The sequence below is a fragment of the Dermatophagoides farinae genome, chromosome 6 (assembly GCF_024713945.1).
Source record: "Dermatophagoides farinae isolate YC_2012a chromosome 6, ASM2471394v1, whole genome shotgun sequence".
NCBI classification, from domain to species: Eukaryota; Metazoa; Arthropoda; class Arachnida; order Sarcoptiformes; family Pyroglyphidae; genus Dermatophagoides; species Dermatophagoides farinae.
Genome location: NC_134682.1, coordinates 3,004,381 through 3,020,012, shown reverse-complemented (window position 1 = coordinate 3,020,012; position 15,632 = coordinate 3,004,381). Strand labels below are relative to the sequence as shown.

Genomic DNA, 15,632 nt, shown 5'->3' with positions numbered 1-15,632 from the left:
TCATTTCATTCACCCACGCACACACACACACACACACACACACATTCGATTGGAATGAATTTTCATTTTCATTCTTCGTTTTTCTTTTTTTTTTCGCTATTCGTTTCATTGTTTCGTTCGAACTCAATTAAAGTTCAATCAACCAAATCGAAATCATTATCAACGAAAAAAAAGAGAGTGAGAATCCGAAAAAAAAACTTTGCGATCACACACATTTATATTCCATCATATGAATTGAATGAAATAGTACGATATATACAATTCATTCACATTCATTCGGACACAAACGATTGGAATCAAGATTTTTTTTTATGATTTCCCTTCTCCAAAACATTGAAACTTGAATAAATGTATTCCATGATAAAAACTGTGAGACGATATATATGATAACAACAACTACTACTATTGCTGGATTTCAAAGATCCTGAAAAAAAGCTGTCATCGCTATGTGTGTGTGTGTATCATGATGACAAGATAAATGTCCATTTTGCCTGTATTTCATTTTGGTCCACTATTCGATCAACATCATTTCAACAATGTAGTAAAAGTTGTTGTTGTCGTTGTTGATGATGATGATGTTCCAATTGGAACAATGCCATGATTATGGTGATTATTATTATTATGATGATATATAGTGACGATGATTATGAATGGCAATGAAAACCCGTATATGAAGTGAAGTGTGTGTGTATGTGTGTATGTGTTTTATCATCAACATAATAGGCCATGACCTATGTACATGCTGATCTTTAGATATCAGTGAATCAGAATATATGATATGATAGTTGTCCATTTTTTTCATATATATTCATCACCATATGAATTATATTGGATTTTATCTTTTTTTTTCCAAGAAAATCATATTACTGAATAATTCCTGAATGAGAATCAACCAACGAAAAAAGAAAAAACAAAAAACACAAAAAAAAACACTCAAAGCTAGAGTAGAAGAAATGATTCAAATATAAAATGTGCATTGTAAAAGTAGAATAACGACTTGCCATACGAATAGGAAAAAAATGAGGATCAATCGTAAATCGATACAATAAAAAAGCAGAAAAAAGGTCGATAGCTTTCTTCTTCATTTTCATTTTCATTTTCATTTGAATGTGATATGGCCATTGTATTTGCCATTTATTAAACGAATGAATAACAAAAAAAAAAAAAAAACGTTAAAAAAATAAAACACATCGATTCTCGACGACATTAACAACTAGAGCAGCGATGAAATCGTGCATGAATGAATCACCAACATCAATGAACGCCACGATATGAATCAATAATGGACAAGGATTTAGAATATAAAGAAAAAAAATCACTGCATTTTCAAATTTCTAGTCTAGTTTTTAGACTTTTTAGATATAAAATTGATAAAATCCCAAATGATATATGATGATGATCCTGTGCTAAATTTATATTGAGAGAAAAAAAATCCCATGAATTTAAATTTTACTGCATGTAAATGATGATCAGGATTAATTAGCTTTTAATGCGGAAACAAACATTTAAAAAATTTCAAATGATTTGAATTCAGAAAATTTCAGTTTTTCAATCCGTTTAATCGTTTATTTTTAGTTTGTATGCACATAAAAATGATCTGATTTACTCTGATAAGGATAATTTGAAAAATGATCAAAATAGATAAATGTCATCTATGGATATATATCCAGCACTGGATTCCTGGATTTTTAGTTTTTTTTTATTCATTATGCAAATTCATTTTCCATACATAATGTAGGACATTTTATCTGGTGATTCAATATATATATATCAAAATGTGTGTTTGCGCGTCTGACCATTGTTTGGATTTTTTTTTATTTACTGTTTTCAACAAAAATATTCATCAAACCACGTTTATTCATTATTGTTTTACATTTTTTTTGCACTAGAATCTAGATTCGTTTTGTATTCATCGTCATCATCATCAATTTAATGATGAATAAATGAATGGATGTGCCATAAACATTATCATTTGTTTTGTTGTTTTGGTCATCATCTATACTGACATCATCATTAACATTCATTATCATCAGAGATTAATTTAGTAATAGTAATTGTAAATCTGTTTTGTTAGTGTGTGCGTGTGGCTTGGCTGGCTATGTGTGTGGTAATATCGAAAAAAAGACTGTGTGGTCAAACTGTTTAGTCTACTGATGATGGTGATGATCATGATGATGTTGACCAACCGATTAATATCGTTATGAATATAATGATTTAAACAAATCATAGCAACAGCAACATACACACACACACATGTACACAGACAATAGACGTAAACCAGAATTAAACTGGAATAACCAGATCAGCCTGATTGCACATTAATTTAATGTTGTTTACCACATCAGTTTACAAACATACTGAATGGGAAAAACAATGGACAAATGTAATGCAATGAAAAAAAATTAAAACGAAAACAAAAAAAAAAGAAAATTCATTTTCAATACCAAAAAAAAACAATGCTTACTTAGATGATGTATCCTTGTTTTTGGTTCAATATTCTCTTGCCAATGTAATGTGAACACAATTGATTCGTTCAATATGAATGTAATGATGATGAAAATTATTATACAAAATAATGTTGATGATTGATTCAATAATTGATGAAAATTTATTGATGATGATAATTTCGATGATGACCAGAATAATTTTTGATTATCTAAAAGTCGAAATTTTCTTTGTTGACTAGTTAATGATGAATATTTGGACAAATAGTGATGAGAATTTGAATAATGATGATTATCATTAGAATTTTGTTGACAATTCATTTGGATCACATTATTCATACAGACAATATCATCATCGTCATCACCATCCTGATGATGATGAATCGTTTTCGATTGAGATCGATTTATATTTGAAGAATTTTGTACGAAATTTGTACAATGATTTAATAATTTTAGTTTAGTTCTTCGTCTTTGATTTGGATCATCCAATTTGGCCATCATTTTCATCATGGTCATCGTTGACAATGTATTGGATTCGATCGAGACCATCGTTTTAGATGTTTTTTTTTTAATCGGATGGTTCTCGATATTAATTTTTTTTTCTTTCTTTCGTTATTTATGGAGAATTATATTTATATATGATTCGGATATATGAGATTTTTTTTTTTTGGTTCGCTATCACACACAGAAATTGAAATGATCATTCATTCATTCATTCACAATAATGAATGCCATGAATTTTTTGTGGTGTAGAAAATTTATGTTTCGATGTAGTAATATGATTCCTTTCGAATATGTTGTCGTTGTCGTTGTTTTAACGATAAAATTATTTTCTGCACCCAATGAAATATGGATCTATGGAAAAATTCAAAAAAAAAACGAAAAAAATGAGAAATAAATTAATAAATAATACATATAATCGATATTGAAAATAATGAAAATAAATGGGTCAATAAATAACCCATTATAATGATAATAATTATGAATGAGAAAAAGTATATAAAATATGTCAAATTAAATTATTAAAAAACATTTAAACATTGAGTCATTATTATGGAACAACACACACACACACAGAGTGAGAGATGATCGATTGACCATGGGATTTATTTGGAAAAAAATACCAAACCGACCAATATTCACACAAAAACGAAATCTATCTGGACCATTATTCATTATATATCAATTTTATGATTCAAATTCAGTGAGAGAAAAAAAACTTCAATTTTATTTTCAAATGAAAACAATAATTCTAATCATTCATAAGGGAAAGGGAATCGAAAAAAGCGGCCATTCAATTCAAGTATGTTTTCAAAATTTTTATTTTTTTATTTTTTTTTTTTTGGTAGTTGAAATTTTCATTGAAAATCCCCATTGCCTGTTTAATCATAAAGTTGCCAGCCATCCAGCCAGCCAGTCAGCCAGCTAGCCAAGCTCGAAACGAGGAACAAAAAAAAAACGAACTAAAAACAAGACTTAGAAAATCCGATTATACAAAAAAAAGTCTGCATGATTGGAAGATTGGTTGGTTGGTTGGTTATTTTTTTTCGATTCGATTATTCTTCAATGATCATCAACAAACGTGGCCAACCAGAAATCGATCATAAACTAGCAAACAAAACTTGATCATCAGCAGTATGGAAAAAAATGAACTACCAAACATTCAGTGTGTCTGTGTGTGCGTTTGTATGTCCGAAGATTAAATTTGTTTTTGAGATCCAGATAATAATAACAAACAATATACCTAGATATATGTCATGTACAAAATTATAAATCCACTTATATGAATCCTGTGTTGTTTTCGATCCAAAAAAAAAAAAAAATAATAATCATGATCATCAAGAGGGAACGAAACAAAAAAAAAAAAAAAAAAAAGCTAATCGTTTTCATTTTTCAATGTTTTTTTGTTTCGTCATAAAGACTGAAAGGTGACCTTGGAGTTCCATATATGAAAATGTAGTTGTAGGGGCCAAAAAAAATGGACCGATTTTGAAAAGATACCTCTGTTATGATGATCATCTAGTTATTATTTTCATTCGAAACAACAAGGATCTTTCGAATGATTTTTTTTTCGCCATTCGAACGATTATGATGAAAATGAAAATTTATAAACAAAAGATAGCAAAAAAACTGAATTGATGAACGAAAAAAAAAAAATTGTAACGACAACACCAGATTAGTATTATAAGTATTTTTTTCCACAACATTTTGTACAAATATTTTCCGAATCGAATTGAAATATTGCGTGTATTTCATCATTGTGTGACCATCCACAAGTACAGACACACACACACACACACACACACTCCCATGTTGTTATCGATAAGTAGATCATTATCATATCGTTTTTTTTCGTTCTGTCTCTCTTTCCGGATCACACATTGTTCATCTTTTCATCTTTTTTTTTTTTTTGATTTGATCAGTCTATTTCATCACAGACCATCATCACCACTCATCATCCATACAGGTTTGACAACAAACGACCAATCAATCAACGAATGAACCAAACGAGTGGCCATTACTGATTACAAATTATGAAAATAGAAATGAAAATGGAAATAATCCAATCCGATTGTGAATCACATGATGATGATGATGATGATCACAGTCGTTTATATCGGATAATATACATGTGATCCATGTTGAATGTTGTTATTAATGTACAAATGAATGAATGATAGTGTGGTATTCTCATTCATGAAACTTATCGAAAATTATTTTTCATTTTCAGTAGGTTTGTTTGTTTGTGACCATGTCCTGACCCTAACCCACACACACATGAAAATGAAAATTGGAAAAAAACCACTCAGACCCAGCCAGACAAAAAAAAGAAAGTTGCTACTGTACACGAGTTTCAGAAAACTTTTCTGTTTTTTTTACATATGTGGTCGTTATTGTATTGTTCCGGTGATTAAATTCATTTCAATGGTAAGTATACAATGTGGCAAAGGATATAAAACACGCACAAATACAAAAGTTTTGGTCCTTTTTCTTGGGTCAATTTTTTTTTTCGTCCAAATTGTGTGTATACACTCTTTATTATCATTATTATTAGAGGTCTTTGTCGCCGTCGTCGTCTTTGTCATTATCAACTTTGTCTTTGCCGTAACCATAATCATAATGACCACCAATATGATTCGTATCGAACAAGTCATCGTTATCGTTGTGCACCTGGTGAGGTCAACAACGACGACCAGGACGACGACAAAGATAGCATTGACACAAAATATCATTGTAAATAATCTAACCACCAATACGAACTGAATATCAGCAGCAAAATAAAGAAGAAAAAAAAAATAAAGTCCCAAGAAAATGATTTTTAAAAACAGCTGTCTAATGTATTTTACAGTAGACATAATCACACACACACACACACATGGAAAACATTTGGCCACCATTCCATTTTGGAACTTATTGATTATTATCATCATCATCAATAAGTAATTGATCATCATCAATGAATTAAGCTATAGCTACTGTTATTTTTTATTTTTATTATTATTAATGCGTTAAGGAAATGAAAATCGAAACGAAGCAATTGAAAAATAATATTTCCACCAATCGAATGGCTAGATATTTTCTTTTTTTTTTTGATCGATGATTATATTGAGAATATTAGCTTCAAACCATTTTTTTTTATTTCTTGAAAACAATTTTGATTTACATTTATCTATAGTGTAAATGTGTGTTTCCTATCTTCATGGAACATTTCAATTTCAATCAATATCCATCATCATCATCATCATCATCATCGTCGTAATCATGGCGTCATGATGATGGATTGATCGACAAATTTTGTCACTATATTCAAATTTGTGAACAAATCTAGTCGATTAATCCATACGAAAAAGAAAAAAAAGAAAGAAATATAGGCCATAGATAATTTTTAACCATGAGAACATGAAATTTGTTCACAACAAAAGTTATCAATGAAATTTAATCTGTAAGTTTTGATAATTAAAATTCGTTTCATATCAGCAAATCAAAAAATTTAAAAATCAATTTAAATGAAGGGTCAGTTTAACAAAATTAAATTGAAATTTTTTTTTTTTATTTAAGACTGACAAATGATGAAAATCAAAATGTACAAATCAGGAAATGTCAAATTGATCAACAAAATCAAATGGGAAAAATTTTATTTTTTTTTCAGGCAACAAAAAATAAAAAACCGTTTATCTATGTTTTTTATCGTCTGACCTGAGTACAACCGTCGACTATGACCATGATGATGATGTTGTAGTGGTTAGCTATGTATCCAGAAAATTCTCAAAGTGAACAAAAAACAAGTAATGATAAATCAAAAGTAGAAGAGAAAAAAAGGTGGTAAAGGTCACAACCTCGGTCACAACAAAAAGCAAAAAAAAAAATAGAAAGAAAACAGGTAGACATGGATGAACAACAAACAAAGATAGGTATGATGATCTAGTGAAAAAAAAATTGAAAAGAAAAAAATCAACAACCAAAACAGATTCTCATTTGAAATTCATTCATCCGAAGCCACAAAGACACGAGTCACAAGTTATTTTTTTTCATCTTGGTTTTCATCCGTAATAAATACAAAAAACTTTTATGAAAAAAAACGAACTTTTGGACAGGTTCATAGGTTGATTACCACACACACACACACACACACAAACATAAACATTGAGTTAAACAGTGAATCACTACGAATACTAGCCTTTTTGATAACTTTAACGATACGCTTCAAGTGTTTTCTGTTCTGTGGATGTTTGTGTGTGTTTTTATCGGTAACACCGACAACAACAACAACAACAACGAAAATCTATTCTGAAATTCACAAATGTCATAATGCCAAAAAAGATAAATAATGGTAATGTACTGAAATTAAAATATACAATGTATAATAGTAGTGGTAGTGGTAGTCATTTCATTTCATTTAGTGATGATTCAAAACTACCATATGCCATAATCAAAGAATTTTTTTTTATCTACCTAAAAATTCAACAAGTCAACCAAGACGGACCAATAAGTGTTCACAACCACGACAAAAAAAAATGGCCTGAATGAAATGAAAAAAAATAAGTGTGCAAGTCGTACGTCGATGACAATAATGACATGACGAAATTATTCTTGTAGAGTATAAGAATTTCAAATTTTCAAAGAAAAAAAACAAAAAATTCCACAATCAATGAAAATGATAAATTATTCAATGGTCGTCGTTAGTTGTCTAGACGCCATTTTTTTTCTGGAAGGGGCAACCATTTTATATGAAATCAACAGCATTTATTTTTGTGTAAAAAAAAGAAGTTTTTTTCCAATGAAAATCAACATTTGAAAAAAAAAGTTTTCCAACCACCAAAGCAACAAAATGAAAAATGATGGAAACCAATCAACAACAACAACAACAACAACAAAAACGAAACTAAACCAAATGAGAGAGTGGGAGAGAAAAAAATTTGATAAAAAAATGAAACTTTTCAACAAAAAAAAAAAAAAAAACGTTCCAAGAATAACAAAATATATGGCGCCAAGCATACAGGATTGATTTTAGGAAATCATAAATTCTAGTTCTACAAACTAACTAAACTAAACAAAATAATGACAACATTTATACTAAATTTTCATCAACAATGGACACGTGCGTTGTTGTGAATTGACAAATAAAACCATTATCACTAGTAGTAGTAGCAGAATAACCTTAGCCATGATAACAGTTATAAACACAGGAATCGGAAAAAAAACAGTTTAACGGAAATAATGATAATAATAATCGTGATTTATCCATTATAAATATAATCGACAGATGTATACTAGTCGGTTGTCGTCATATATAAATGGATGGATAGATAATATGCAAACGACCAATTTTTTATAATGATGATGATAATGATAATGAATATAATAAGTGGTGGCAATATTAATCATCATGCAAAATGATGATGATGATCCATTATAATTATACTGGTGGAAAAAAAATTGTGGTATGTGATAAACATTTAGTGGAAAAAAAACCAATGAGATAGGAGTTAGTTATAAAGATACTGAACAGAGAATGGCTAGATAGTTTAAACTTCTTTGTACGTTTTTTACTGTTTAGTAATTTCAGAAGATACATTTTGTCACACTAACGGGACATTCAATTTTTTGTCCCAAAATATCATGACATATACACAAAATGACATGCAAAATAACCTCTTGAATGATGAATAATAATTAGCTTCGTTTTTCAAGTTTGTTTGTCATTATCATGATTTTTTTTTTGATGGAAATATCAAGGAAATTATACCTAATCGAACAGAAGAATATATGACATATGCAGCCAAACACACACACACACTTTAGATTCCAACGTATAGAATATATTCCACTTTAATTTTCTAGCACCTATTTGACCTTTGCACAGCACGTCAATGGAAAATAAAAATATTAATAATAATCCATAATTTTTTAAGCTTGAATGAACTAGAAAATGAAACGACGAGATATAAATTTTCGTGTCAAAGACTAATTAATTTCTATCGTATCATATTTTCGTGATATTCATCATCATCATAATATCGTATTGGAACACGTAATGTGATGAATATTTTGCATGTCATCAAAATCAACATCATTAGACCCACCGAAAGAAAGAATGTGATACTGGATCATTATCGTTTATATAAATATAATATTGTGACCTTTGTATTTGTGAACAGAAAATTGATTGGTACTCCAAAAAAAAGCTGATATTAGCTACTAATAATAAAAATAACAACAACAACATTGACTATACGATGAATATATAATGATTTGAGAAGGGTCCATGTATGTTTGAAAGAAAAAAATCACTGTAGGAATTATGCTGCCCATGATTGTTTTGCAATTCTGTCGAGAATAATAAAAATAATGGCGAAAAAGGGTTGTTTTTTTCGGCATCATGATCGTATTTGTTGTTTGAAACGTGATTCAAACAAAACGTGCAGCAAAACAAAACTAAAAAAAAAAATCATTGGGCAATTCAAAATGGTTGAAACACGATACAACGTGTGTGTGTGTGTGTATTCAGGGATAGCGATTCTTGTTTTCAGAGATTCTCTGATTCCTGGGTATTCCGGAGCTAAAAAAAACCGAATAAAAAAAGAATTTAACTCATTTCCTTATAATGATATATTTATTTTATTCATACAAAACAATGTCGTTGATCAAAACAACAACAACAACAATAACAAGAGAATAAGAATTGAACAAATTGGCAACCGACAAAAACATCCTCATCATTATAATCATCATAGAGAATAAAACGGAAACAGAAACAACAAAAGCAAATCTTTTTATTTATTTACTTTTTCTCTTTCAATTGAAGCTACAGAATCCAGAATCTATGATGCAGAAAAAATGAAATCAGTGAGAATAAACAAAATGAATAAATGATTTTTTTGGCTTATTCTCTCTATCTCTCACTCATTAGGAATTGGAATTTCGATTTAATATAACAACAACCAAAAAACACATACACAGAATATTCATTGGAAAAAAATCTTTGGAATTGCTAGTTTGGCCGATATTTAGACTAATTATTATTTAATACAAAATTCTGTAGCTTGACTACTAGCGAAATTTGCAAAATAAAAAATGAAAAAAAAATTTGCTATCAATCAGCCAGCCAACAAACATCTGGGAATGATGCCTCTGGAATTTTTTTTTCATCATCATCATCATCACTGTCATTTTTAAAGAATTCTATTTTAGTTTCTCCTTGGAAACTACTGGTTTTTTTTCAATATTTTTTTCCATTATTATTACAATGATATTATTATGTAGCTACTACAGAAAAAAAATTGTACATGAGTACAAATTATCCATTCATTATTTTTATTATACCTATATATTGTGTATATGGTTCATCATTTCTGTGATTCATTGAATTTTTCATCATTGTATAGTGAAAAGATACTCGAGGCTACATAGAATACATAGAATATGGAAAACAGAGAAAAAAAACAAAGCAAAAAAAAACTAGGCCATCATCAGGAATCAACTACATGAAATAATAATAATAATAATAAAGCCATGGCATCGATTCGAAAAAATTCAACAAGAATAACAAGAGATCCAGAGAGACAATACGAGAAAAAAAATGCAAGAATAGCTCGAGGCCAATATGGAACCAACAAGAATGAACAAGATAGAAAAATGAATTGAGTGAAAGGAAGAAAAAAAATTGGCAACCATATCATCATCATCATCATCATCATAATAGAACCAGAATGACGCACAGAATAGTCTCAAAAAGATATACCACTGGATAGATATTATTATTATTAATATTAATGTCTAAAATATCATCAAATGGAGTTATCATTTGAAATAATAATTTTGGGAAAAAATGACTTTACTTTTTTTCTTGACGACTTTATTTAGTTGTATAAAGAAAAACAAGAATCGGAGATTGGAATGTTGAACGAAAAATAAATGTTTCATAGTTCTTAAAACAGACAGACACACACACACACACACACACATAGATAATCATTTTCTTTCTTCGTTTGATTTGAATCGAATTGAATTGAAAGAAATATTTATTCAATTCTTGAATCAATAATCATCAATTTGACCGATATATCAAAGAAAAAAATACGTTATCTATCAACCAATAAACTGTATGTGTGTGTGCGTAGGTGGTGATCATTTATGCAATGGATTCCAAATAGAATCTTATATCATCAATGTTTGTTGGCAATTGAATCGATTTCAATTCCAATGATGATGATGATGATGATGATGATGAGATCAATAGACAAATATATTCACTCGCACTCTCTATAATGAAAGTTCATCATCATAATGGTTCATGATCATCATAAATCGTATGTATGGAACAAGATGTAGTTCTTAAGATGTAAAAGATGCACACAAATGGAAAAGATTTATATGTGTGTGTGTGTGTTTGGCCAATGATGATCCATACACTTGGGATTTGTTGTTGTTGTTATTGTCGATTTTCAATCAAACAATCAATTGTTCGATCTATGAAGCAACAAAAAAAAAATAAAGATCAAAGTTGGAATTGAATAAAAATCGAAATCAAGTATGTTTTTTTTCTCTTGTTTGTTCATAAGAAACAAAATGAAAAAGGAAAAAAAAATTTCATTCAAATCCAGAAAAATTGTTGTTTTCGAGTAAATCTCCAATGGGAATGATGATTGAAAATCAACAACAACAACAACAACAACAACAAAAAAAGAAAATTAATCTGAAAACAACAACAACAACAACAACCAAAGAACAAGATTTCATTTTACAACAACGGTTTTTTTTTCTTCTCCACAGTCCAATCAAAGTAATCTATATAATAAATATATAGATGAATTGTCAATCAATCAATCAATCAATTGATTGGTTCAGTAAAAAAAAATTCAGTGGCGTCTATTTTTGTTCAGGAAAAAAAAGAAGAATTTTTTTATTTATTTATTGGAGCAAATCTAAACGTTCGACAATGACAACAACAACAACAACAACAACAATTGCAATGATAACAACAAGCAATGAATGAATGACATACAAATGAATATCTCCAATCAAACAAACAAGAAAAAAAAAACCAAAATCTAATTTTTTTTTTTTTGGCTACTGCTCTGAATCTATCGAAATCAAACTCTTGAAACGAGACCATGATCGGTCGTGATTGATCGAAGATGATGTTTTGATGATGATCGAAATTGGCCTTAATCGCTACCAAAAATAAAAAAAAAATCAACGGAAATCATAATCAAAATAATAATAATGATGATAATAAGGACGATACAAGAAAATCTTGAGTCCAGCATGATATTTTTCTGGTTTATTTTGAAATCAAAAGCCTAACAACAACCAAAAAAAAAACCAAAAATTTCAACTTTTAAACTACAGCAGCAGCAGCAGCCAATCATCAGTATCAATATCATGCATATTAGGGACAATTGAATGAATAATTTTTTCTTCGTCGTCGTCGTCGACGTTTTTTTTTATTGCTTGCTTGCTGGCTGGTTGTGGCTGTCAAAACCATCATTTCAACAAAATTCAAACAGATTGAAAAACACACACACAAGAGGAAAAAAAATATTCCAAAATTGGTTTCTTACTAAATCTTACCTGAAGCTGATATGGAGCAAATCGTTGAAATTTTTTTTTTGCTTGTTTGTTTGTTGATGTTTCGGACAAATAGAAAAAACTAATCAGTTGTCGCTAAAGATGTGTGTCGGACAAATGACATTCACATCAAACAAAAGAATACGCACACACACACACACATACACAAAAAAACATTGACACAACACATTAAGAAGAAGAAGAAAAAAAATATTTGGATCACATCATCATCACACAATCAGATGAAGAACAATAATCATCATCATCATAATCATTTTTTTATCGATGTATTGATGTATTTATGGGTCACCAAAAAAAAAAGACCAACCACCATTGTCAATTCATTTATCATATATTGTTTATTTGTATGCCATTCATTCATTCATTCATCATCATCATCAAAAATTATATAATTCATTTGATGATAATACAATGTGTACAATATATATATATGAAGCACAAATGTTCGACATCATCAATTTGGATTTGTTGTTGTTGTTTGATGATGCTGGTGGCGGTGGTGGTGGTGGTCACTATGTGACCATGGTGGCTGATGGTGTTGTCTGTGTTATATAATTTTTCATTTTTTTTTCATACAAAACATATTTTGTGATGGTCAAATGATCGAAATAGAATGGAAACACAACACAACACAACACATCATGAAATGAAAATGTTCTCAGACACTTCTGATTATTATAACAAATAATCTAGAAATGAATCTAAACATCATCATATCATTTCATTCCATTCCATCACATCAACATAATATCAACATTATCGATGAGCAGACGCAAATTCAAAAGTTATAAAAGGCTCCAATTCTGAATCATTTGTTGGATATTCAGAATTATCAATTGATGCAACATCATACACACACGTACAGACACACACACAGACACAGACACAGAATAAGTAGAAAATTCTTAATGGAAAAAAAAGAAAGTTTTATTTGCTGGCTGGATGGATGCTTCAAAAACACAAGAATCCAAAACTTATATATACAAAGAATACGACACACACACACACACACGATTGGTGATGATGCTAGAACAAAAAAAAAAAAAAAACAAACGAACCAACTTGGGTACAGCAAGATGCACCGATAGCAATCGTTTATTGGATTGGATGCATATATACAGAAATTCGGAATACTACAAAAAAAAAACACTGAGAAATGGAACTGTAGACTGATTTTTTTTTGTATGAAACATTCACATATGAATGTTTGAAACAAACTGGATGCAAGTTCGTGTGTGATGTGATGCAAGTGGATATTATAAAATCACTAAACGAAACCAAATAAAAATACACAAGAAAAAAAGCGGATAAAACTTTCGTTTTGAAAAAAAAAATGTTTACAGAAGCAGCAGCAGCAGCAGCAGCAGTGAGAAAGATAGTGAGAGAAAATGACAAAACATTGTCGATGTTGGATCTTTTTCTCTCTAACTACTCTATTGTCGTTTGTAACGAGATTCAAAAAGTAGTGCTGAATTCAATGCTACTACCAAATTGAATGATTTCTTGTTATAACGCGTTCATTATTAGTATATATGTATACAAACATTATGAACAGACGAATTTATCTCTTCAATGGATTTTTTTTTCGAAACAGACAGACAGACCACTGCCCCATTTTGTTGTTGTTGTTGTTGTCGTTTTTTTTGGTGTATCGGATATATACTGTATATAGCTGATTGAAACATTGGATAATGAGAAAAAGAAGTAGCTTTGTTCAACTGTTCCAGAGAAAATAAAATAAAAATCCAAACATTTGTTTCATATGGATATTGCGCCCTTCCATCCATCTTTGGTTTTTTTTTGTTGTTGTTGTTGTTGTTCAACCGAGAATATTGGAGACGGCGCCCAAATAATGATGATTATAATAAATTCCAAAACAAAACAATAAAAAAAAGAAATGAAACAAAAAAAAAATAATAAATGAAGAAAATCTTGGTTCAAATCATCATTTGTTAATGTTGGAGGGCCAAATAAAGAAATAAAGGGGATTCACATTTAGATATTCTGCATGATCATTTTTTTGTGGTAGTGGTGTTAGCATTATTGTTTCTGTTATATAATGTTGATATTAATAATTTGTATTCTGGATCCAAATAATCATTATAATCATCATCAATATATATACATGACAAGATAATAGGCAATGATTATAATGACAGATTCGATTCGATTCTATTCGATTGAACCAACACACCAAAACACTCCCACAGTTCTTAATGGATCAATTTTACAATTAATTTTTCCCTACTACATAAGCTATGTAATAATAATTTTTATTGGCACCTGTATGTCATCGATATTGAATGAGTTGCTCTTCACTCTGATTCATGAAGAAGAAAAAGAAAAAAAGGTGTTCCCATTTATAGATTTGGTTATTGGTGTGGTCGATTTGTTCATCATTCAACAATTAATTATGGTCCCGATGGATTCAAGGTCAATGATGATGTTAACAAAAAAAAGAGCAAAAAAAATTTGTATTCCAGGTAATCGTTATATTGTATGTTTGAAACTTTTGTCTAGCTAAAGTCCGGTTAGTTAACAATAGAACAAATCAACAATGATCGCAAAACACCGTAATCGGTCAACCATAATATCCGTATTGTTGTAGTTTCTATCCATCTGTTCATCGGTTTGTGTTTATTGAATATCAATTATTTCATTGTTGTTGAATGATTGAACGGTCAAACAACAAATTGTTGACCAATTCCGGTAAAAACAGTTGACAGAAAAATTCTTTTTTTTACAAAACAAGATTTTAAAAAAACGGAATTTTAAAAAAAAATTTAGTTTTTCCATCTGAAACGATTTAAATTTTATTAAATGAAAATGAAAATGAAATTTAAACATACACAAATAGGATGTAATTTTTTACTTTTTGTTTCTTGTTTCACATCATCACCCAAATCATCATCAACAACAACAACAACCACTACACGACGATCATCATCATCATTGTCATCATGGGTTCCGGGTGGAGGAGAAGAAACAAAAACAACTAGAGAAAAAAAAATTCATTTTGAATCAATCTATCGTGATGTAAGATGATGATGATGAAAAAGTGCGAATCTAATATCATCACATTGCGTGTGTGTGTGT

At 29.5% G+C, this 15,632-nt stretch overlaps 1 protein-coding gene across 3 annotated transcripts in view; it reads right to left on the bottom strand.

Moving 5' to 3' along the window:
* The window catches only part of LOC124493250 (semaphorin-1A), a 33,742-nt gene extending 19,173 nt beyond the window's left edge, over positions 1 to 14,569 (bottom strand). For all 3 annotated transcript variants that reach the window (XM_075731752.1, XM_075731753.1, XM_075731754.1), the window contains exons 1-2: positions 12,519 to 14,569; positions 2,465 to 3,299 (exon numbers count right to left, since the gene is read on the bottom strand). In XM_075731752.1, the coding sequence (XP_075587867.1) occupies positions 2,465 to 2,993 (529 nt within the window). In that variant the 5' untranslated portion in view covers positions 2,994 to 3,299; positions 12,519 to 14,569. The remainder of the gene's footprint in view (positions 1 to 2,464; positions 3,300 to 12,518) is intronic.
* Between the last annotated feature and the right edge of the window lie 1,063 nt (positions 14,570 to 15,632).